This window comes from Gadus macrocephalus, chromosome 2 (assembly GCF_031168955.1).
Source record: "Gadus macrocephalus chromosome 2, ASM3116895v1".
NCBI classification, from domain to species: domain Eukaryota; kingdom Metazoa; phylum Chordata; class Actinopteri; order Gadiformes; family Gadidae; genus Gadus; species Gadus macrocephalus.
Genome location: NC_082383.1, coordinates 256,477 through 281,662, shown reverse-complemented (window position 1 = coordinate 281,662; position 25,186 = coordinate 256,477). Strand labels below are relative to the sequence as shown.

At 57.3% G+C, this 25,186-nt stretch overlaps 1 protein-coding gene and 1 long non-coding RNA gene across 3 annotated transcripts; one reads left to right on the top strand and one right to left on the bottom strand.

Annotated features, from left to right (window-relative positions):
- Window positions 1-150: 150 nt before the first annotated feature.
- On the bottom strand, window positions 151-23,915 carry rnf216 (ring finger protein 216). The gene is made up of 17 exons (XM_060075609.1): window positions 23,763-23,915; window positions 22,382-22,520; window positions 21,134-21,261; window positions 19,366-20,760; window positions 16,263-16,339; window positions 15,978-16,080; window positions 14,948-15,109; window positions 14,520-14,631; window positions 13,330-13,463; window positions 12,826-12,876; window positions 11,676-11,813; window positions 11,264-11,412; window positions 10,313-10,391; window positions 4,237-4,334; window positions 943-1,165; window positions 760-829; window positions 151-666 (listed from the first exon to the last, which is right to left on the bottom strand). The coding sequence occupies exons 2-17, from the start codon at window positions 22,452-22,454 to the stop codon at window positions 293-295; spliced, it is 3,366 nt and encodes a 1,121-aa protein (XP_059931592.1). The 5' UTR covers window positions 22,455-22,520; window positions 23,763-23,915; the 3' UTR covers window positions 151-292.
- On the top strand, window positions 13,911-14,511 carry LOC132474755 (uncharacterized). 2 transcript variants are annotated; one of them, XR_009529725.1, is made up of 4 exons: window positions 13,911-14,012; window positions 14,047-14,167; window positions 14,240-14,353; window positions 14,386-14,511. It is a non-coding gene; the product is annotated as an uncharacterized LOC132474755 (long non-coding RNA). The 2 variants fall into 2 exon arrangements; XR_009529724.1 differs by having other exon boundaries at window positions 14,211-14,331; window positions 14,386-14,506.
- Window positions 23,916-25,186: the final 1,271 nt, after the last annotated feature.

Genomic DNA, 25,186 nt, shown 5'->3' with positions numbered 1-25,186 from the left:
TTTTTTTTTAAGGTGCTTTAATGGAGATCCAGTCTCCTTCCTGTCAACAGCTCAACATACAAAACCTCCTCAGGAACCTTTAAAAAACAGGGCGCTCCTGGAACACGACGCGCAACGACGCATCAAAAATATCTTTATTCACCTCGGAAAGACTCAGCTCCGGTAGACCAGTACAAAGGGAACGGCCGCGGGCCCCTGGAACGGGGGGCCCGGGGCAAGGCAAGGGGTGTGTGTGTGTGTGTGTGTGTGTGTGTGTGTGTGTGTGTGTGTGTGTGTGTCCGGTCTCCCACCACTAGAAGCGCTGCCTGTAGTAGGGGGGGGGGCCGTAGTGCATGGGCAGGTCCATCATGTCCAGGTTGTGATTGACAGGCGGGGGCGGGTTGTTGAAGGGGGGCAGGTGGGGCAGCGGGGGGACGTAGGGGCCCGGGGCCATCCCGGGGGCCGCCCTGATCTGGTAGACCCTGCGGACCACCTGGGCGGGCGCGGGGGGGAACGGGCCGAGGTGGAGCCACATGGGGGGGTCCTGCACCGCCGGGGGGGGCGGCTGGACCCCCAGGTGGGGGCCCGGTTGGGGGGGGGGCGGGTTCTGCAGCGGGGGGGCGACGCGGGGCCGCTTGGAGACGGTGATCGCCTCGGGAGGGGGTCCCACCCGCTTACCTGAGGGATCTGGGAGACAGACAGACAGACTCTGGGGTTAGTGGTCCTCCAGTCACCAGGAGGCTCCTGTTGGACCGGTGCCTAACATGCCCCCCCCCTCACCGCTGCTCTGCTTGTTGAGCTCCGCCTCGCCCTCCTTCTGGATCTCCTGGATGATGCGCTCGTCATCTTGCTACACACACACACACACACACACACACACACACACACACACGATTCGTCAACACAAATTAAATGTCTGCGTGTGTGTCTGCGTGTGTGCGTGTGTGTGTCTGCGTGTGTTACCGTGGGGTCCGTCCAGAGGGAGCACTTGCGGCAGTGGCGGCAGTGCGCCCCCGGCGAGCGCGCGTGCTGACAGAAGTGGTTGTAGCCGGTGATTGGCTCCCGGCAGAGGTAGCACATGAAGCTGCTGCAGCGGCACGACATGCGGTTACAGCCCTCCGACTTCACCAGCCCCAGGCCGCACTTCACACACTGCCGCACCCGGGCCGCCGTCATACGCTCCTCGCTGGGGACCAGAGACGCGTTAGGGGGACCAGAGACGCGTTAGGGGGACCAGAGGCGCGTTAGGGGGACCAGAGGCGCGTTAGGGGGACCAGAGGCGCGTTAGGGGGACCAGAGGCGCGTTGGGGGGACCAGAGGCGCGTTGGGGGGACCAGAGGCGCGTTGGGGGGACCAGAGTCGCGTTGGGGGGACCAGAGACGCGTTGGGGGGGACCAGAGACGCGTTAGGGGGACCAGAGACGCGTTAGGGGGACCAGAGACGCGTTGGGGGGACCAGAGACGCGTTAGGGGGACCAGAGACGCGTTAGGGGGACCAGAGACGCGTTAGGGGGACCAGAGACGCGTTGGGGGGACCAGAGACGTGTTAGGGGGACCAGAGACGCGTTAGGGGGACCAGAGGCGCGTTGGGGGGACCAGAGGCGCGTTGAGGGGACCAGAGACGCGTTAGGGGGACCAGAGACGCGTTGGGGGGACCAGAGACGCGTTGGGGGGACCAGAGACGTGTTAGGGGGACCAGAGACGCGTTGAGGGGACCAGAGACGCGTTAGGGGGACCAGAGACGCGTTGGGGGGACCAGAGACGCGTTGGGGGGACCAGAGACGTGTTAGGGGGACCAGAGACGCGTTGAGGGGACCAGAGACGTGTTAGGGGGTCTGGACTAGGGATGGGTATCGTTTGGGTTTTATCCGATACCGGTGCCTATTCTGTACTTTTTAAACGTTTCCGGTGCTAAAACGGTTCTCGAACCGATACTTAAAAAAACGAAACTGCACACACTTTGTCAAAAAACAATACCCTTTTATTTCCAGGGCCAAATTAAACACAATATTACCTTACATCTTTAAACAATATAAATACAAGTAACATTTGGTAATAATAAATAAAGCAATATAAAATAACAATTCACATTTACGTCAAATAAAACAATATTGTGACACGTTAGGGGGTCTGGACCAGAGACGCGTTAGGGGGTCTGGACCAGAGACGCGTTGGGGGGTCTGGACCAGAGACGCGTTGGGGGGTCTGGACCAGAGATGTGTTAGGGGGACCAGAGGCGCGTTAGGGGGACCAGAGGCGCGTTAGGGGGACCAGAGGCGCGTTGGGGGGACCAGAGGCGCGTTGGGGGGACCAGAGACGCGTTGGGGGGACCAGAGACGCGTTAGGGGGACCAGAGGCGCGTTGGGGGGACCAGAGACGCGTTGGGGGGACCAGAGACGCGTTAGGGGGACCAGAGGCGCGTTGGGGGGACCAGAGGCGCGTTGGGGGGACCAGAGGCGCGTTGGGGGGACCAGAGTCGCGTTGGGGGGACCAGAGACGCGTTGGGGGGGACCAGAGACACGTTGGGGGGACCAGAGACGCGTTAGGGGGACCAGAGACGCGTTAGGGGGACCAGAGACGCGTTGGGGGGACCAGAGACGCGTTGAGGGGACCAGAGACGCGTTAGGGGGACCAGAGACGCGTTGAGGGGACCAGAGACGCGTTGAGGGGACCAGAGACGCGTTAGGGGGACCAGAGACGCGTTGGGGGGACCAGAGACGCGTTGGGGGGACCAGAGACGTGTTAGGGGGACCAGAGACGCGTTGAGGGGACCAGAGACGCGTTAGGGGGACCAGAGACGCGTTGGGGGGACCAGAGACGCGTTGGGGGGACCAGAGACGTGTTAGGGGGACCAGAGACGCGTTGAGGGGACCAGAGACGTGTTAGGGGGTCTGGACTAGGGATGGGTATCGTTTGGGTTTTATCCGATACCGGTGCCTATTCTGTACTTTTTAAACGTTTCCGGTGCTAAAACGGTTCTCGAACCGATACTTAAAAAAACGAAACTGCACACACTTTGTCAAAAAACAATACCCTTTTATTTCCAGGGCCAAATTAAACACAATATTACCTTACATCTTTAAACAATATAAATACAAGTAACATTTGGTAATAATAAATAAAGCAATATAAAATAACAATTCACATTTACGTCAAATAAAACAATATTGTGACACGTTAGGGGGTCTGGACCAGAGACGCGTTAGGGGGTCTGGACCAGAGACGCGTTGGGGGGTCTGGACCAGAGACGCGTTGGGGGGTCTGGACCAGAGATGTGTTAGGGGGTCTGGACCAGAGACGCGTTGGGGGGTCTGGACCAGCGACGCGTTAGGGGGTCTGGACCAGAGACGCGTTAGGGGGTCTGGACCAGAGACGCGTTAGGGGGTCTGGACCAGAGACGCGTTAGGGGGTCTGGACCAGAGACGCGTTGGGGGGTCTGGACCAGAGACGCGTTAGGGGGTCTGGACCAGAGACGCGTTAGGGGGTCTGGACCAGAGACGCGTTGGGGGGTCTGGACCAGAGACGCGTTAGGGGGTCTGGACCAGAGACGCGTTGGGGGGTCTGGACCAGAGACGCGTTGGGGGGTCTGGACCAGAGATGCGTTGGGGGGTCTGGACCAGAGATGCGTTGGGGGGTCTGGACCAGAGATGCGTTAGGGGGTCTGGACCAGAGACGCGTTAGGGGGTCTGGACCAGAGATGCGTTAGGGGGTCTGGACCAGAGACGCGTTGGGGGGTCTGGACCAGAGACGTGTTAGGGGGTCTGGACCAGAGACGCGTTGGGGGGTCTGGACTAGAGGGCTGCGGGCTGTCCCGAGGCCTGGGCTGAACCCTGCTGAGGGGCAGGAAGTGGATCTCTTCCACTTCCTGCCTCTCAGCACCAGGAAGTGAGAAGACCGGCGGACCGCTCACAACAGGAAGCGCCGCCGGCCGCGGGACGCAGGAAGCAGCCGGCGGCGCTGCTTCCTGCCCGTTGTCTGGGGAACCGAAGAGTTCACAATAAGAAGGGGGGGGGGGGGGGGGGAGACCACACCGAGGGTAGGGTCAACAGGGAGCGGGGGTCAACAGGGAGCGGGGGGTCAACAGGGAGCGGGGGGTCAACAGGGAGCGGGGGGTCAACAGGGAGCGGGGGGTCAACAGGGAGCGGGGGGTCAACAGGGAGCGGGGGGTCAACAGGGAGCGGGGGGTCAACAGGGAGCGGGGGTCAACAGGGAGCGGGGGGTCAGGTTGCGGGTGGGTGCGTGGGTGCGTGGGTCTTACAACAGCACCCTCATACGGATCTCATCCCTCTCCAGGACCTGGTCACATGTCTTCCCCACGTGTTGTTTCCACTGAACATGGCACTTCCTGCAGCTCTCCTACACACACACACAGACACAGAGACACACACACACACACACACACACACACACACACACACACAGAGACACACGCACAGAGACACACACACACACACCCACAGAGACACACGCACAGAGACACACACACACACACACACACACACGCACAGAGACACACACACACACACGGAGACACACGCACAGAGACACACACACACACACACACAGAGACACACGCACAGAGACACACACACACACACCCACAGAGACACACGCACAGAGACACACGCACAGAGACACACACACACACGCACAGAGACACACACACACACAGAGACACACACACACACACACACACACAGAGACACACGCACAGAGACACACACACACACACACAGAGACACACGCACAGACACACACACACACACAGACACACGCACAGACACACGCACAGAGACACACGCACAGAGACACACACACACACAGACACACACAGAGACACACACACACACACACACAGAGACACACGCACAGAGACACACACACACACACAGAGACACACACACACACACACACACACAGAGACACACGCACAGAGACACACACACATGATTCATTAAGTGGGGCAGGGTTAGTGTACGTCCCCCCCCCGCCCCCCGCAGGCTGTCTGCGCTGCTGCAGGATACACCACGCTCTCGTCTGGGTGTGGCTCTCAGCGCTCACTGCAGAGAGCAACGCGCGCTCCGTTGCCTAGTAACAGCAACTCCATCCACATCACCCCCCCCAAATCTGTGAAGGACATCTGGGTCAGACAGTCTAACACACACACACACACACACACACACACACACACCCACCCCTTTCCTAGAGCAGCATCTGAAGGCGCGTGGCGGTCTGAGTGCACCCCACTCTCCGCATGCTAACCCTTAGCTAAGTGGCGCCGCCATGAATATTTGAGGCGCTCATCCAGTATTGACTACGGTGGCCCATGGCGCTGGAAGCAGCGCTCCATCATCCATGTCACCATGGCAACCTGCTGACCTCGGCAGGAAGTGCGTCTTCTTCCTCAGGAGAAGCACGCCATCTTCCCCTTTCGTGCGTGTGTGTACACAGCAGCACGTTTCAACAGGAGTCAATGGAACCTTTTCACATAAAACATGTAAAAGCTGTTTGTGTCGTCCCCCCCCCCCCCCATCCCACATGAACTGGTCAGCCGGCCCCTCCTCAGAGCACTCGGGCCCGGCGATACACAAGGGGCGAGCAGGAGAGAGGGCGCCGGAGGGAGAGAACAGCGTGGCTGAGGTCGCCCCCTGCTGGTGAACCAGAGCAGCAGGCGTCAGCCAGCGACCGCCACACAGCCTCACTGACGACTTCTTATAGTGCGGCCAGAAATACACCGCGCCAGGCCACGCCCACTTTCAAATGCACCTGTGCTGGGTGTGGGCGTGGCCTGGGTGTGGGCGTGGCCTGGGCAGGGCGTGTTTGACATGCGAGGGCTTTAACAATGCTCTGACTCAGGCAGCGATGGTCCGTAGTGGATCTGATAGACAACAACTCAACCATGGAAGGCATACCCTACGCCCCGCTATGAGAACAACCTACCCTACGCTATGAGAACAACCTACCCTACGCTATGAGAACAACCTACCCTACGCTATGAGAACAACCTACCCTACGCCCCGCCATGAGAACAACCTACCCTACCCCCCGCTATGAGAACAACCTACCCTACGCTATGAGAACAACCTACCCTACGCTATGAGAACAACCTACCCTACCCCCCGCTATGAGAACAACCTACCCTACCCCCCGCTATGAGAACAACCTACCCTACGCTATGAGAACAACCTACCCTACCCCCCGCTATGAGAACAACCTACCCTACCCCCCGCTATGAGAACAACCTACCCTACCCCCCGCTATGAGAACAACCTACCCTACGCCCCGCTATGAGAACAACCTACCCCCCGCTATGAGAACAACCTACCCTACGCTATGAGAACAACCTACCCTACGCTATGAGAACAACCTACCCCCCGCTATGAGAACAACCTACCCCCCGCTATGAGAACAACCTACCCTACGCTATGAGAACAACCTACCCTACGCTATGAGAACAACCTACCCTACCCCCCGCTATGAGAACAACCTACCCTACGCCCCGCTATGAGAACAACCTACCCTACGCCCCGCTATGAGAACAACCTACCCTACGCTATGAGAACAACCTACCCTACGCTATGAGAACAACCTACCCTACGCTCCGCTATGAGAACAACCTACCCTACGCTCCGCTATGAGAACAACCTACCCTCCGCTATGAGAACAACCTACCCTACGCTATGAGAACAACCTACCCTACGCTATGAGAACAACCTACCCTACGCTATGAGAACAACCTACGCTATGAGAACAACCTACCCTACCCCCCGCTATGAGAACAACCTACCCTACCCCCCGCTATGAGAACAACCTACCCTACGCCCCGCTATGAGAACAACCTACCCTACGCTATGAGAACAACCTACCCTACGCTATGAGAACAACCTACCCTACCCCCCGCTATGAGAACAACCTACCCTACGCTATGAGAACAACCTACCCTACGCTATGAGAACAACCTACCCTACGCTATGAGAACAACCTACCCTACGCTATGAGAACAACCTACCCTACGCTATGAGAACAACCTACCCTACGCTATGAGAACAACCTACCCTACCCCCCGCTATGAGAACAACCTACCCTACGCTATGAGAACAACCTACCCTACGCTATGAGAACAACCTACCCTACGCTATGAGAACAACCTACCCTACGCTATGAGAACAACCTACCCTACGCTATGAGAACAACCTACCCCCCGCTATGAGAACAACCTACCCTACGCTATGAGAACAACCTACCCTACGCTATGAGAACAACCTACCCTACGCTATGAGAACAACCTACCCTACGCTATGAGAACAACCTACCCTACGCTATGAGAACAACCTACCCTACCCTACGCTATGAGAACAACCTACCCTACCCCCCGCTATGAGAACAACCTACCCTACGCTATGAGAACAACCTACCCTACGCTATGAGAACAACCTACCCTACGCTATGAGAACAACCTACCCTACGCTATGAGAACAACCTACCCTACCCCCCGCTATGAGAACAACCTACCCTACGCTATAACAACCTACCCTACGCTCCGCTATGAGAACAACCTACCCCCCGCTATGAGAACAACCTACCCCCCGCTATGAGAACAACCTACCCTACGCTATGAGAACAACCTACCCTACGCTATGAGAACAACCTACCCTACGCTATGAGAACAACCTACCCTACCCTATGAGAACAACCTACCCTACCCTATGAGAACAACCTACCCTACCCCCCGCTATGAGAACAACCTACCCTACCCCCCGCTATGAGAACAACCTACCCTACCCCCCGCTATGAGAACAACCTACCCTACCCCCCGCTATGAGAACCTACCCTACCCCCCGCTATGAGAACAACCTACCCTACACCCCGCTATGAGAACAACCTACCCTACGCTATGAGAACAACCTACCCCCCGCTATGAGAACAACCTACCCCCCGCTATGAGAACAACCTACCCCCCGCTATGAGAACAACCTACCCTACGCTATGAGAACAACCTACCCTACGCTATGAGAACAACCTACCCTACGCTATGAGAACAACCTACCCTACGCTATGAGAACAACCTACCCTACGCTATGAGAACAACCTACCCTACGCTATGAGAACAACCTACCCTACGCTATGAGAACAACCTACCCTACGCTATGAGAACAACCTACCCCCCGCTATGAGAACAACCTACCCCCCGCTATGAGAACAACCTACCCCCCGCTATGAGAACAACCTACCCTACGCTATGAGAACAACCTACCCTACGCTATGAGAACAACCTACCCTACCCCCCGCTATGAGAACAACCTACCCTACGCTATGAGAACAACCTACCCTACCCCCCGCTATGAGAACAACCTACCCCCCGCTATGAGAACAACCTACCCTACCCCCCGCTATGAGAACAACCTACCCTACCCCCCGCTATGAGAACAACCTACCCTACGCCCCGCTATGAGAACAACCTACCCTACGCTATGAGAACAACCTACCCTACGCTATGAGAACAACCTACCCCCCGCTATGAGAACCTACCCTACGCTATGAGAACAACCTACCCTACCCCCCGCTATGAGAACAACCTACCCTACCCTACACACACACACACACACCCAGAGCCCTACACACACACACCCAGAGCCCTACACACCCAGAGCCCTACACACACCCCCAGAGCCCTACACACACACCCAGAGCCCTACACACACACCCAGAGCCCTACACACACACCCAGAGCCCTACACACACACCCAGAGCCCTACACACACACCCAGAGCCCTACACACACACCCAGAGCCCTACACACACACCCAGAGCCCTACACACACCAGTGCAGCGCTCAGACCGGCAGCGTGGCCACAGAGCATGGCGGCTCCAATGGCAGACACTCTAAAGCCTTCGCCGCTAGGAGGAACACACGCCTAATGAAATCCACATGTGTTCTTTTTCAGTGTGTGTGTGTGTGTGTGTGTGTGTGTGTGTGTGTGTGTGTGTGTGTGTGTGTGTGTGTGTGTGTGTGTGTGTGTGTGTGTGTGTGTGTGTGTGTGTGTGTGTGTGTGTGTGAAAAAAAAAGGGGAGAGAAAAGAGAAACTGGGTCAAATGTTCTAAAGCACATTTCAAATGGAGAGAGAGGGGGGGGCGGTGGGACTGAGCTTGACCAATCACAAGTCGGGCAAAGACGGAAAGAGTGGAATGCAGGTCCTACCAATGTCCAAGGAGCGCGGGCAGAAGGTGGGCGGCTTCCAGGAAGTGTGTCAGTTACATAATGTAGTCCCGCCCCTCCCTGTTCTGGCAACCAACCAGCTGCATGGAATTACAGTACTACAACTGTATTGTGTGTGTGTGTGTGTGTGTGTGTGTGTGTGTGTGTGTGTGTGTGTGTGTGTGTGTGTGTGTGTGTGTGTGGGGGGAAGCGCTCTGCTCACAGCGCCGCTGTCCTGGGTCACTCTAATACCAGCTCTGCTCCCTGGGGGGGGGACCACCTCAGGAAGGACAGATTACCTCCAACTAAAACCAAAGACATCTGGATGCTTCTCACTCTGTGTGCCGCCTCCTTTCATTCCAAGTATGGGCGTGTGACTGTTACAAAGCACTGCAGCCATGCAGGTTCACTGGTGGAGCCCTGAGGGTGAACCTCTGGCGCCACCTACAGGCCAGAGAGGCCAAAGGCACCCAGAGAGCCGCACATGGGCAGAAGGCAGGAGGCCTGCACATGGGCAGAAGGCAGGAGGCCTGCACATGGGCAGAAGGCAGGAGGCCTGCACATGGGCAGAAGGCAGGAGGCCTGCACATGGGCAGAAGGCAGGAGGCCTGCACATGGGCAGAAGGCAGGAGGCCTGCACATGGGCAGAAGGCAGGAGATTGGGGAATTAAAAAATTTTACATCTGTAGAAAATCTTACTGAAAGATTCAGAAAGGCTTCATATTTTGTTGCTGAATGTTTGCATGTTGTTTAAACCACTTGATGCCATCTTGGGAAGGGCACCCTCTAAAATGACCTGGATTAATAAAGGATTAGTATTATTAGTGCTACTAATACGGTCAGTTAGCCCACAGTTCTCTCCCTTTGGTTTCCCCGTTCTGTGAACTCAGCTCCCTGAAATTACAAGATAAGGAGCACTTTAAAACCCTGCTGGCAGATCTGGGATCAGTGATGAAGAACAGATCTGGGAGTGTTCCTCCCTCCATGCATTCCTCAGACATGGGGAGGACAGGTTAGGAGATGGGGGCTCCCCTCTGAACGCTGCCGTCCCTATGAAGGTAGCATCGTCACTGAACCCCTCATCGACAGAGTCAGTCAGTCAGTCAGTCAGTCAGTCAGTCAGTCAGTGAGAGTGTACCTTGCGACAGCGGGGGTTGGGGCAGCTGAACAGAGACATGGCCTTGTCCAACAGGGCAGGGAAGTTGCAGAAGGGACACCTGCAGAGAGAAGGAGGGGAGGAGGAGGAGGAGACGGGTGAAGGAACATCAACAGATCCGTGAAGGCTTTGAATGGACACCGTGGTTAAGGCGTCTCCTGAGGCCGGTCTACTGGAGCCGGTCTCCTGAGGCCGGTCTACTGAGGCCGGTCTGCTGGAGCCGGTCTCCTGAAGCCGGTCTCCTGAAGCTGGTCTACTGAAGCCGGTCTCCTGAAGCCGGTCTCCTGAAGCCGGTCTCCTGAAGCCGGTCTCCTGAAGCCGGTCTCCTGAAGCTGGTCTCCTGAGGCCGGTCTACTGGAGCCGGTCTACTGAAGCCGGTCTCCTGGAGCCGGTCTACTGGAGCCGGTCTACTGAAGCCGGTCTACTGGAGCCGGTCTACTGAAGCCGGTCTCCTGGAACCGGTCTACTGGAGTCGGTCTACTGAAGCCGGTCTCCTGGAGCCGGTCTACTGGAGCCGGTCTCCTGAAGCCGGTCTCCTGAAGCTGGTCTCCTGAGGCCGGTCTCCTGAGGCCGGTCTCCTGAGGCCGGTCTACTGGAGCCGGTCTACTGAAGCCGGTCTCCTGAGGCCGGTCTCCTGAGGCCGGTCTCCTGGAGCCGGTCTCCTGAAGCCGGTCTCCTGAAGCCGGTCTACTGAAGCCGGTCTACTGAAGCCGGTCTCCTGGAGCCGGTCTCCTGAAGCCGGTCTCCTGAAGCCGGTCTACTGAAGCCGGTCTACTGAAGCCGGTCTCCTGAAGCCGGTCTCCTGAGGCCGGTCTAACGGGGGCGTTCTCCAGAGCGTCTCAGGGGCAGCGGCTGCCGTCATAGTGAGGTCAAAGGGCACCATGGAGTCTCCTCCAATAGAAGGCTGCGTCCACGCCATCATGGCGTCCTTACCGTACGAGCTCGTCGGCGCAGGTGGCGGCCACGGCCTCCTCAGCCTGCCTCTCGTAGTACTTGATCAGGATGTTCTCCGGCAGAACCTTCTCCAGCTCACACACCGGGTAGGAGCAGGGACACCCCCCCGACATGCAGCTGAGCTCTGACTACACACACACACACACACACACACACACACACACACACACACACACACACACACACACACACACACACACACACACACACACACACACACACACACACACACACACACACACACACACACACACACACACACGTCTTATGACATCAGGACTAGATATCTGCGTCCCAGCAGCGTGTTCCCAACGGGTGCTTCTGAGGAACGTGTAGTGCGTGTAGGTAGGTGCAGGTGCAGGTGTGTGTAGGTGTAGGTGTAAAGGCCTACCTGTCCAGAGCCGAACACGGCCTCCTGAGCGTATTTGACCAGGCACTCTTGGCAGAAGAGGTGTCCGTCAGAGCACTGAGTCATCTTCTCGAAGGCAAACTCTCCGAAGCAGCAGCCGCACTCGATGAGCTGTCCGTCCTGGGGGCAGATCAGAGTCAGGCGCGGGCCAGAGGTACGGAGGGTTGAGGGACCTTAAAGCCTGCATGCACGTTGTGCAGAGATGCTCAACATTACAGCTCAGGCCTATCCTTGTAGGGGCTAGATGGATCGCTAATCTGATGCATCAGAAATCAGATGCGTCAGCCCGATCTTCATATATGTGGAACAACAGATGTCTGTCCCCGCCTCCTCTCTCCGATAGGCAGTAAACATGGCTGATCAACAACACAGGAGCCGCCGTTACGTGACTGCCACCTAGTGTCAGCTCCCAACCTCACAGCCACGAGACTGAGGTCAGCAGCTCCCAACCTCACAGCCACGAGACTGAGGTCAGCAGCTCCCAACCTCACAGCCACGAGACTGAGGTCAGCAGCTCCCAACCTCACAGCCACGAGACTGAGGTCAGCAGCTCCCAACCTCACAGCCAGTACCAGTACAGGCACCAGTCCAGGCACCAGTACCAGTACAGGCACCAGTCCAGGCACCAGTACAGGCCACATCCATTAGCAGAAGGCTAAACTCTTGTGTATACTGTATAAGGTAAAGCATCCTTACTGTACCGTCAGCCATATGCTGTCTCTTACGACAAATGTAGATATTGAAAGTCGCTTTGGATAAAAGCGTCTGCTACATGCCCTCAATGTAAATGTAAAAGTACGTCCAGCTGAATGGAGTTGCACCGATCCCAGGCTGATAAAGCCCTGAGGCTACGATGCTGCCAATAGCCTCGTTATTGAGAACAGTTAGGGTTGGAATACAGTTGGTTTATTTATGTGATATCTAGGTATACATAAGGAACAATGTATACACATGTTAATAAAGCCCAGTGTGTCGAATAGTTAGAAAGAAGGTCATGGACGGGCGATACTGAGTAGAGCGCTTTGATTTAAAAAGAAAAGGAAAGGCCTTCCAGAGAGTCTGCTGAGAGGGAGCATACAGTAATACAGCGTGCACATCACAGAGCAGCCAGCCATGGTCAACCCATCCTCACCATCTTGTACTCGTCCTCGTTGACCTGCAGAGCCAGCAGGAAGTCCTCATGCTGTGAGGAGAAGAACCACAATCAGACCGCCATCAGGAAGGACAGGAACACGGTGCTGGGAGACCAGGGGGAGACCAGGGGGACACCAGAGAGAGACCAGGGAGAGACCAGGGGGGGACACCAGAGAGAGACCAGGGGGAGACCAGGGGGAGACCAGGGAGCAACCAGGGAGCAACCAGGGGGAGACCAGGGAGCAACCAGGGGGAGACCAGGGGGGAGACCAGAGGGGAGACCAGAGGGGAGACCAGAGGGGAGACCAGAGGGGAGACCAGAGGGAGACCAGAGGGAGACCAGGGGGAGAGAGGAGAGAGAGAGGGAGTGAGGGAGAGAGTGAGTGGGAGTGAGTGGGAGGGAGGGAGGGAGGGAGGGAGGGAGGGAGGGAGGGAGGGAGTGGGAGTGAGTATGAGGGAGGGAGGGAGGGAGGGAGGGAGGGAGGGAGGGAGCTGGGGTCACCTCTGCGGACTCCTTGGCCCTCCGCTGGTAGAAGGCCAGCTCGGCCTGCAGCGAGGGCTCCAGCGTCCCGTAGGTCCGGAAGTACCGCCGGTCGTTCTCCAAGAAGTACATCCTCTTTTCCAACTTCACAGTGCCTGGGGAGAGACACGTGGAGGATGAGACCGGTGGAGAGACACGTGGAGGGTGAGACAGGTGGAGAGACACGAGGAGGGTGAGACAGGTGGAGAGACACGAGGAGGGTGAGACAGGTGGAGAGACATGTGGAGGATGAGACCGGTGGAGAGACACGTGGAGGGTGAGACAGGTGGAGAGACACGTGGAGGATGAGACAGGTGGAGAGACACGAGGAGGGTGAGACAGGTGGAGAGACACGAGGAGGGTGAGACAGGTGGAGAGACACGTGGAGGATGAGACCGGTGGAGAGACACGTGGAGGGTGAGACAGGTGGAGAGACGCGAGGAGGATGAGACCGGTGGAGACACGTGGAGGGTGAGACAGGTGGAGAGACACGTGGAGGATGAGACCGGTGGAGAGACACGTGGAGGGTGAGACAGGTGGAGAGACACGAGGAGGGTGAGACAGGTGGAGAGACACGAGGAGGGTGAGACAGGTGGAGAGACATGTGGAGGATGAGACAGGTGGAGAGACACGTGGAGGGTGAGACACGTTGAGGAGAGAGACAAGTGGAGGGAAGAGACAGTTGGAGGGGAGGAACAGTGGAGGGAAGAAGACAGTTGGAGAGGAGAGACAGGTGGAGATACAGTTGGAGAGGAGAGACAGGTGGAGAGACAGTTGGAGAGGAGAGACAGGTGGAGGGGAGAGACAGGTGGAGAGACAGGTGGAGGGGAGAGACAGTTGGAGGGTGAGACAGTTGGAGACAGGTGGAGAGACGGGTGGAGGGGAGAGACAGGTGGAGAGACAGGTGGAGGGGAGAGACAGGTGGAGACACGTGGGGGGGAGACAGGTGGAGGATGAGACAGGTGGAGGGAGGGGGAGAGACAGGTGGAGGGAGGGGTACAGACAGGTGGAGAGTGAGACCGGTGGAGAGTGAGACAGGTGGAGAGTGAGACAGGTGGAGAGTGAGACAGGTGGAGCAGCAGCTCAGCACCCTGGTTCAGTACCCCCCAGTGGCTGCTGTACCCCCGTCCCCTGAGGTGACCCCCTCCCGAGATACTGCTGCTGTACTGCACCGTGCTCAAACTGGAGGTCCACGTAGCAGCGCTCTGACGCTGTCCTACTCCGCCGTCTCTTCCCTGGGGGGTCTCCAGAGTCCTGCCACTTCTTCAGAGCTCCACATAAGGCCTGGGGGACAGGGGCGCAGGGGGGCAGGGTCAGGACAGAGTCTCCAGAGGTACCCCGGGTCCACAGAGACCCAGACATCCCCAACAGGTAACAGGCAGCCAGGGAGAACCTGGTCCAGCACTGTGGACCAGGTGGTGGACCAGGTGGTGGACCAGGTGGGGGACCAGGTGGTGCCCCATCCCAACCCCTGGGGGAGCAGGGGAGAGCTCCACAGAGACAGGCCACTGCTCATGTAAAGGACAGGTCACCCACTGTCTGCAGGCCTCAGCAGCGCCCCCTGGGGCCTGCGTGGTGAGCTGCGTGGCGAGCCGCGTACCTTGCGTGTGATTGCATAGTGGCCCTTGAGAGCGTTGAGGACCCACTTGAGGTCCTGGCAGCTGAGCATCCTGAAGTCGGCCATCAGCAGGTCAGTGGCCTGCATCAGGGCCTCAGGGGCCACGGCGCCCAGACGGGTGTAGTCAAACAGGTCCTCCGTCACCTAGCGGCACACGCACCATCAGCTACCTACAGGCCTCCACCCTCCCAGCCCTACCGCACCATCAGCTACCTACAGGCCTCCACCCTCCCGCACCATCAGCTACCTACAGGCCTCCACCCTCCCAGCCCTACCGCACCATCAGCTACCTACAGGCCTCCACCCTCCCAGCCCTACCGCACCATCAGCTACCTACAGGCCTCCACCCCACCCACCCTACCTCAGCCCCCCCCCACCCTACCTCAGCCCCCCCCCACCCTACCCCACCCACCCTACCTCAGCCCCCCCCACCCTACCCCACCCACCCTACCTCAGCCCCTACCCACCCTACCTCAGCCCCCCCCCACCCTACCTCAGCCCCCCCCCACCCTACCCCACCCACCCTACCTCAGCCCCCCCCACCCTACCCCACCCACCCTACCTCAGCCCCTACCCACCCTACCTCAGCCCCCCCCCACCCTACCCCACCCACCCTACCTCAGCCCCCCCCACCCTACCTCAGCCCCTACCTCAGCCCCCCCCCCCTAACTCAGCCCCCCCCCCTACCTCAGCCCCTACCTCAGCCCCCCCCCCCCCTAACTCAGCCCCCCCCCCTACCTCAGCCCCTACCTCAGCCCCCCCCCCGCCCTACCTCAGCCCCCCCCGCCCCCTACCTCAGCCCCTACCTCAGCCCCCCCCTACCTCAGACCCCCCCCCCCTACCTCAGGCCCCCCCCACCCTACCTCAGCCCCCCCCCCCTACCTCAGCCCCTACCTCAGCCCCCCCCCCCCTACCTCAGCCCCTACCTCAGCCCCCCCCCCCCCCTACCTCAGCCCCCCCCCCCACCCTACCTCAGCCCCCCCCCCCACCCTACCTCAGCCCCCCCCCCTACCTCAGCCTCCTGCTCTCCAGACTCCAGCAGGATGCTGGTGGGGGGGGGGGGAGCGGCCTGTCTCCTGGGATAGGCTGGGTTCTCCAGCAGCATGTTACAGATCCTGATGGGACAGGGACAGGGTCAGTACACACACACACACACACACACACACACACACACACACACACACACACACACACACACACACACACACACACACACACACACACACACACACACACACACACACACACACACACACACACACACGTTAACCAGCAGTGCTGCAGAAGTCATCCTTACACATTCAGGTCGGTGACATTGTTCTGCTGGATGAGTTCAGCCACATGGTCGCTCTGCACATCAGGGAAGAGATCCAGCTGGAGAGGACAGGATTACTGACACCATGTACACCACCAGGTTCACCCACCCCCTCTGGTCCACTAACCCTCTGGTCCACTAACCCCCTGAAGGGCCCCTCTGGTCCACTAATGCCCTGTTTACACCTACCCGATAGTGGGCCCCGATGGTGCCCGATGGCTAAATCAGCAGCTATCGTTATAACATCGGCAAATAGCGTGGTTGCATCGGGAAACACCGTTACTCTTCCCGGGAACATCGTTAGACAACGGGAAGAAACGGGAAGAAATGCTCAATGATCGGGCAACAACGGCAAAGAACGAACATGTTTGTTAATTTTGGGTCTATCGGGGTAGAATCGGTTACCAGGTGTTGCTATGGGCTAATCGGCTATAATCGGGAATAGAACGGGAGTATAACGTATGACATCGCAAATCGTTCGGGAATTTTCCTGGGCACATCGGCTATATTCGTTAATCTTCCGCGCTTTATCGTGTTTTATCGTCTTTATATCGGCAACCTCAACACACGAAAGACCCTCGAGAACCCTAGACAAATAACGATTGTGAGTGACCAGATTGTGTTAAGGAAGACCCTCAATCTGCCACTTGGATATAAATAGGGGGTGATGGATGGATGTCCTACTTTTATAATTACAGGGTACTTCGCCCATTTAGAACCGGCGTTCTATTATTATAAAATCGCTATTGTAATATAAATAAATAAATATATAAATAAATATCAGTCTAAACCAGTCTCCCCTTTGCCTTCTCCCGAAATGACGCCAAATGACGCCAAACGCGTCATTTGACGTGTTTGGCGTCATTCGAAATGACGTCAAATGACGCCAAACGCACTTCGGGTGTCTTCCCTGGCATACATCGTTATGTTATCGTTATAACATCGGGTATGTGTAAATGCTACCCCGATAAATTGACCCGATCATACATTTTTAGCCCGATGTCACCCGAATCACCCCGACTTCCACATCGGTGGTCCATCGGCCATTAGCGGCCATTAGCGGGATGGTGTAAACGGGGCATAACCCTCTGAAGGGGGTCCACTAACCCCCTGAAGGGCCCCTCTGGTCCACTAACCCCCTGAAGGGCCCCTCTGGTCCACTAACCCCCTGAAGGGCCCCTCTGGTCCACTAACCCTCTGAAGGGCCCCTCTGGTCCACTAACCCCCTGAAGGGCCCCTCTGGTCCACTAACCCTCTGAAGGGCCCCTCTGGTCCACTAACCCTCTGAAGGTCCCCTCTGGTCCACTAACCCTCTGAAGGGCCCCTCTGGTCCACTAACCCCCTGAAGGGCCCCTCTGGTCCACTAACCCCCTGAAGGGCCCCTCTGGTCCACTAACCCTCTGAAGGGCCCCTCTGGTCCACTAACCCTCTGAAGGGCCCCTCTGGTCCACTAACCCTCTGAAGGGCCCCTCTGGTCCACTAACCCTCTGAAGGGCCCCTCTGGTCCACTAACCCCCTGAAGGGCCCCTCTGGTCCACTAACCCCCTGAAGGGCCCCTCTGGTCCACTAACCCTCTGAAGGGCCCCTCTGGTCCACTAACCCTCTGAAGGGCCCCTCTGGTCCACTAACCCTCTGAAGGGCCCCTCTGGTCCACTAACCCTCTGAAGGGCCCCTCTGGTCCACTAACCCCCTGAAGGGCCCCTCTGGTCCACTAACCCCCTGAAGGGCCCCTCTGGTCCACAAACCCTCTGAAGGGCCCCTCTGGTCCACTAACCCTCTGAAGGGCCCCTCTGGTCCACTAACCCTCTGAAGGGCCCTGTCACACTAAATTTGTACCGGGGGCGAAATTTGTACCGGGCGATCGTCCGTTGCCTGGCAACGGACGATCGCGTCGAATGACGTGAACATTCGCGAACCTTCTATCTAGCGATCCGTTATCTGTATTGTGCTATTTCGTCCTTGACCTGCTTTTAAACTCAGTTGACTTGCTAAATTTGATTAAACAATTAAATACAATACAAATATAAAGTAAAAACAAGTGTTATCTGTAATGATATCAACATCAGTTATTAAACCGTCACACGGAGCATGCGCAGTTGGATTGGCGCGCTGCATGTTGATGTCTGTTCCAAGATACATCGTGTGTTTATTAAGGAACCCAACAAAACATTACATTATCTAGCGATCCGTTAACTGTATTATGTTATTTCGTCTTTGGCAACATGAGCGCGAATGTTTCTTGAAACCTTCCCGGCAACGGGCGACGCGATCATCTGTTGCAGGGCAGGTTTGTAATGGATTACGTAATGATGACGCGCCCGGTACAAATTTCGCCCCCGGTACAAATTTAGTGTGACAGCCCCTCTGGTCCACTAACCCCCTGAAGGGCCCCTCTGGTCCACTAACCCTCTGAAGGGCCCCTCTGGTCCACTAACCCCCTGAAGGGCCCCTCTGGTCCACTAACCCTCTGAAGGGCCCCTCTGGTCCACTAACCCTCTGGTCCACTAACCCCCTGAAGGGCCCCTCTGGTCCATTAACCCCCTGAAGGGCCCCTCTGGTCCACTAACCCTCTGAAGGGCCCCTCTGGTCCACTAACCCTCTGAAGGGCCCCTCTGGTCCACTAACCCCCTGAAGGGCCCCTCTGGTCCACTAACCCTCTGAAGGGCCCCTCTGGTCCACTAACCCCCTGAAGGGCCCCTCTGGTCCACTAACCCTCTGAAGGGCCCCTCTGGTCCACTAACCCTCTGGTCCACTAACCCCCTGAAGGGCCCCTCTGGTCCATTAACCCCCTGAAGGGCCCCTCTGGTCCACTAACCCCCTGAAGGGCCCCTCTGGTCCACTAACCCCCTGAAGGGCCCCTCTGGTCCACTAACCCCCTGAAGGGCCCCTCTGGTCCACTAACCCCCTGAAGGGCCCCTCTGGTCCACTAACCCCCTTGAAGGGCCCCTCTGGTCCACTAACCCCCTGAAGGGCCCCTCTGGTCCACTAACTCCCTGAAGGGGGTCCACTAACCCTCTGAAGGGCCCCTCTGGTCCACTAACCCCCTGAAGGGCCCCTCTGGTCCTTCTGGCCTGCTGCTACTCACCACTCCGGCCATCAGGGCTCTGACGTGGGGCGGCAGCTCGGGTCGGGCCCCCCCGGGTCCGTCCTGCGGCGCTGAGGGGCCCGGCCTGGCCTCCTCCAGCCTGGGAATGTCTGCTGGGGCCGGGGGGGGCGGCACCGGGGGGGGCGGCACCCGGGGGGGCGGCACCACGGGGGCCGCTGGAGCCCCGGCTGGGGTCGGGTTTGCAGCCGGAGCCAGAATGAAATGCGCCTGCCTGAGGATGGGGGGTCTGGGGCGGACCAGGGCGGCGAGGGGGGCCCCGGCCTGGGGGGGGGGGTTGAGCTGGGCCTCCCCGGGGGCCTGGCTCCCCAGCCTGATACGGTGGCCCACCTCAGGGGGGCCCAGTCTCTCTGGGGCGGCGGCTATCAGCACCGCCGGGGGGGCCGCAGGTCTGACCTGGGGGGCGCGTGGGGCCGGGGCCTGGGGTGGGGCCTGGGGTGGGGCCTGGGGTGGGGCCTGGGGTGGGGCCTGGGGTGGGGCAAATGTGTGCACTGTCGCCACAATGTGGATAAGGCCCCTCCCGCGGGGCTGGGGCAGGGCAGCCTGGGGCCCCGTGGGGGGGCCGGGCATAGCGGGGCCCTGCAGCATCCCGGGCTGTGGGGCGGGGGCCGGCTGGCCCTGGGCCCCTCCCATCTGGATCCGCTGGGTCTGGGTGGAGGCGCTAGTGCTAGCGGTGCTAGTGCTAGCCTGAGGGCTGTGGCGAGCGGCGCTAGTGCTAGCGGTGCTAGTGCTAGCCTGAGGGCTGTGGCGAGCGGCGCTAGTGCTAGCGGTGCTAGTGCTAGCCTGAGGGCTGTGGCGAGCGGCGCTAGTGCTAGCGGTGCTAGTGCTAGCCTGAGGGCTGTGCCGAGCGGCGCTAGTGCTAGCGGTGCTAGTGCTAGCCTGAGGGCTGTGGCTAGCGGCGCTAGTGCTAGCGGTGCTAGTGCTAGCCTGAGGGCTGTGGCTAGCGGTGCTTGTGCTAGCGGCGCTAGTGCTAGCGGTGCTAGTGCTGTCCTGAGGGCTGTGGCGTGGCTCCGTGTGTTCTATGGAGTCATGGCGGGTCCGAGGGGCGGGCGGCCGTTGGGGGGCCCCCGAGGTGCCCGAGGTGCTTGGAAGGCGGGCGTCGTCCCAGATGCTGGAGGTAGAGGGGGTGACCGGCGTAGGGGGCGTGGCCTCCACCTTAATGAGGCGGGCGTGGTGAGCGGTGCTTGTGCTAGCGGCGCTAGTGCTAGCGGCGCTAGTGCTGGCCTGAGGGCTGTGGCTAGCGGTGCTTGTGCTAGCGGCACTAGTGCTAGCGGTGCTAGTGCTGGCCTGAGGGCTGTGGCGTGGCCACACCGGGTGGAGAGGGAGGTCGCCGCACCAGGGGGCGGCCGGGCGGATCAGGTGTCTTCGTGGCAGAGACTGTTCAGGGAGTCACAGGGAGACAGAGGGAGTCACAGGGAGTCAGAGGGAGACAGAGGGAGACAGAGGGAGACATAGGGAGTCACAGGGAGACAGAGGGAGACAGAGGGAGACAGAGGGAGACAGGGGGAGACAGGGGGAGAGAGAGGGAGACAGGGGGAGACAGGGGGAGAGAGAGGGAGACACAGGGAGAGAGAGGGAGACACAGGGAGAGAGAGGGAGACAGGGGGAGAGAGAGGGAGACAGGGGGAGAGAGAGGGAGACACAGGGGGAGGGACCTCGCACTGGGATTCTATTGGACCATTATGTGACCGAAGGACCAAAGAGGCAGATGACTGATAGAAGGGAGGGTTCCTCAGAGAGAAGGACCTACCTCCAGGATGCGGACGTCGTCGTCTGCGTCGTCGGGGATCAGCACGGGACGGCCCAAGACCAGGTTGAGCGGCTCGTCGTCCGAGTCGTCAGAGATGGTGATGAACTCCTTCCTCCGCAAGCGCCGGCCTGGGGAGGAACAAGGAGGTCATCCTGAATGTTAAACAGCGGGTATTGGTTGAGGCATGAGGCCCAGGCCTAACTAATGCCGCTTTTCCACCGGCGGGTAGGCTTCGGACCCAGCCCGCCTCAGCCCAGTAGTGAGGGCGCGGTATAGCCCAGCTCAGTTACGGCTCGCGGCTCCACAGCCGACAGTACCCTGATGGTAGGGCGGGGTTTAGGCCGGATGGCGATAGCCGCGGCAGCTACGTAAGCATCGTGACCACGACCCGTGCCGCACCTTTGCAGACTGAACCGAACCCTCCGGTGGAAATGGGCCATAAACGGTCGTGTACTGTAAACAGTGTTTATCTTCAGACACTACTCAAATCTGAAGTCTGCTCGGATCAAGCCCAGTTGTTGCAGTAGGACAGGTAAACATAGTTTAAATAATAGTAGATAACACAACTAAATGGAGAAAGTATCAGCAGTGCCTTTCCAAATGTCGTCAAATCTTAAAACGTCAGCCCTCACACAGTAAAGCAATAAACTAAATGATACCCCAAGGTTTAGATGAACGAGCATATCAACACCACCACGCTACACCTTATATTGGCCAATAAGGTACGGTAGGGTATGGTAGGATTAGGTTAAGACTTGGTTCCCAAACTTTTTTTCAGGGGACCCCCTTTTGGACTTGAGACTGTTTTCGCGCCCCCCCGCCCCGCGCGACAGCACCCCCCCCCCCCCCCCAACTTAGTGCACTATGTAGTAACTAACTATGTAACTATGTGTTACTATGCATAATAATAATATTCAAAATCATTATTATTATTATTGTTATTATTATTATTATCATTATTATTATGCAGTAGTAATCATCACCATTATTATTATTTATTTATTTTCAAAGGTGGATTTCTCTCTGCAAAGTGGCTGTGCATTAAAAGCCTATTCTGACGCCAGTATTTTATTATAATGTTTCATATAATTATTCGTGTATTTTTTTTTTTTTTTTTAATATGCAAACTGGCCCATCTCTCCGCGACCCCCCTGACGGTGCTCCGCGACCCCCCGGGGGGTCGCGACCCCCAGTTTGGGAACCGCTGTTTAAGTGTTGGAAGAGGCGGCCTTCCCATTAAGCGCTCACCTTGACTGCGGTGGACGTTGAAGCTCGCCAGGTGAATGACGTCGTCATCCCCTCCGCCTGCTCCGTCAGCCATGGGGTGAAGTGAGGGACGTGTTCCTGAAGCGGCTCACACAGCTCGTCTCCACAGCTCAGTCACCATCTGCCCGCATCAGACCCATGTGAGCCGTTAAACATACTGAGACTATCGCCCCATACATGTCCTTTTAATGGTCTGGTAACACCAACTGCCTACTTTATGGTAGTACTGGAAAACCTTTTGTTTCACTTACCGTTAACAGTCGTACTTGGTACAAGGATAATTATTTTACTTATAAGGAACCCATCCTAGCCTGGTTACAGACAGACAGACGGCTCAGTTTAAAGGGTATAAAGTTAGTCTCCTTGGTGACAGTCGCTAGACTCACAGATAAAGCTTAAACTTGTGCGTCTTTCCTCTCCCTGATGACGGCTAAAGTAAACCCACACGCTCAGAGACTTCAGAGGGGAGCTAACGCTACCTGGCGAGCTAACGGTAGCTCAACTTGAGCATACAAACCGAAAGCTATCTCTGGAGAAGCTCGTGGGTGGAAAGGGAGAATGAATTCATGCTCACGTCGATACAATAAATGGATGGTACTTTCCAGAAGAGTTTTGTATAGATTTGGACAGACGCGGAAACGAAAACAAACTCCCCCAGCGCTAGCATCACAGGCTACCGTACAGCTAGCATCACAGGCTACCGTACAGCAGAGTCGTCGGCTCCGAGGCTTCACGTCTCGAGCGGTGTCTGTCTGGCGCTAATTGGACGCGCGACGTGTGGGTTGTATGGTGCGTTCCAGGCAACCCGTTTCCCGTGTTTCCACAACCTTCTACCCGTGAAAGTGCCTTGGAACGGCAGTCAAACCGGCAACTCACTAGCCGTGAACTCGTACCAGATAGATGTTCTCCCAGTTCCTGCTCGTAACTGACGGGCTAAAAAGTGTCCCTGGAATGCAGCATTAAACTCATCGGTTGAAACGTTGAATCCACCTGACCTCCGATCACCTGAGCTCAAGTGACGCCAGCTCACCGTTCACCACGGACAGTAACAATAATAACACCGGCGGAATGCCAGATTAACCCGTGGACCGTGGTGTAAACATTACATGTCACTCACCGTCACGACCGGAATAAAAGCACCTCTCATCTGATTAATCGGGTGAATAATTGGGTGATTAATCAGGAGCTCTATGTGCTCAGAGCCAGAGATTAGAGCTCTTGTTTTTACCTCAGCTGATCACAGCGAGGAGCTGCCAGCTCAGGGTGAAGGAAACTCCACAGCCGACGGACCCCTGCCTTTATATACTGAGACTAACTAACTACTAACTATCCGCTGAAGAGAACTATACAACATGTACATTACCTTGGTTTACAATACCGGACAGCCAATGCGCCAAAGAGCCTCACGTCTACATTCTTCGGAAAGGGAAACAAACTGCCAAAACTGTCTGGCAGCGTCACCGGAACCCCGAGGGCCGCTGGGAGATGTAGTCCAACGGCTCTCAGTAGAGTGCGCTAGCGCAGTGGCCCTCAACTGGAGTTACGCGTACCCCTAGGGGTTATTTAGAGTACTGCAGGGGTTAGGCTTGGGGTTTAAATTCTGAAAGCTAGACAAAAGAAAATCTAGAAAATTGAGTTGTTGAAATGTAAATCTGAATACAGAGACGAGAATCGGTGAAAAAGAAAAGTGCATCCAGAAACACAAAAATGTCCTCAGTTTAGGAGGAATATATTAGACTGTGATGCACCTCTACCTGCTCTGACCCTGGAGGGGGTCCCCTCTACCTGCTCTGACCCTGGAGGGGGTCCCCTCTACCTGCTCTGACCCTGGAGGGGCCCCCCTCTACCTGCTCTGAGCCTGGAGGGGGTCCCCTCTACCTGCCCCTCCCCTGGAGGGGGTCCCCTCTACCTGCTCTGACCCTCCCTGGAGGGGGTCCCCTCTACCTGCTCTGACCCTGGAGGGGGTCCCCTCGACCTGCTCTGACCCTGGATGGGGTCCCCTCTACCTGCTCTGACCCTCCCTGGAGGGGGTCCCCTCTACCTGCTCTGACCCTGGAGGGGGTCCCCTCTACCTGTTCTGACCCTGGAGGGGGTCCCCTCTACCTGCTCTGACCCTGGAGGGGATCCCCTCTACCTGCTCTGACCCTCCCTGGAGGGGTCCCCTCTACCTGCTCTGACCCTGGAGGGGGTCCCCTCTACCTGCTCTGACCCTGGAGGGGGTCCCCTCTACCTGCTCTGACCCTGGAGGGGGTCCCCTCTACCTGTTCTGACCCTCCCCTGGCGTTTGGCTTCTGTGGGGAGGAATTAGCCATCAGTTGCATGAAGCACAGGCCCATGTTTCTCACTAAATGTTCATGTTTACACTTCCAAATAGACTGCTGTTACGGTGTCCAATATACATAAAATCAGCAGCCTTTGGACAACCCAACATAAAGACAGACGACAGGGTTTTTGGGGAAAAACAATGTTTTATGGTTGACAGTGATCTTAAGGTATCTCAAAAGTGAAACAAGTAACAGCAACAAAAAAAAAAAAATTGGCAGAAAAGGCCTAGGTGGTTACCACATAACTGAAAGGAAAAAACCTCACGCTAACTGCCTGGGAGGTTCAGCTTATCTAACTTCTGTGCCCGACAGCGGACAAAATAAAACAGTGGAAACTATATAGCTACGCTTGCTCTTACCTGAACGTGCAGAAAGTAACAACCAAGGGTAACAAGAAATATGATATCTTTAACAAAAAGGACAAAAGGTACAAGTGTGTCAACGTCTGTGCTGAGATGAGAGA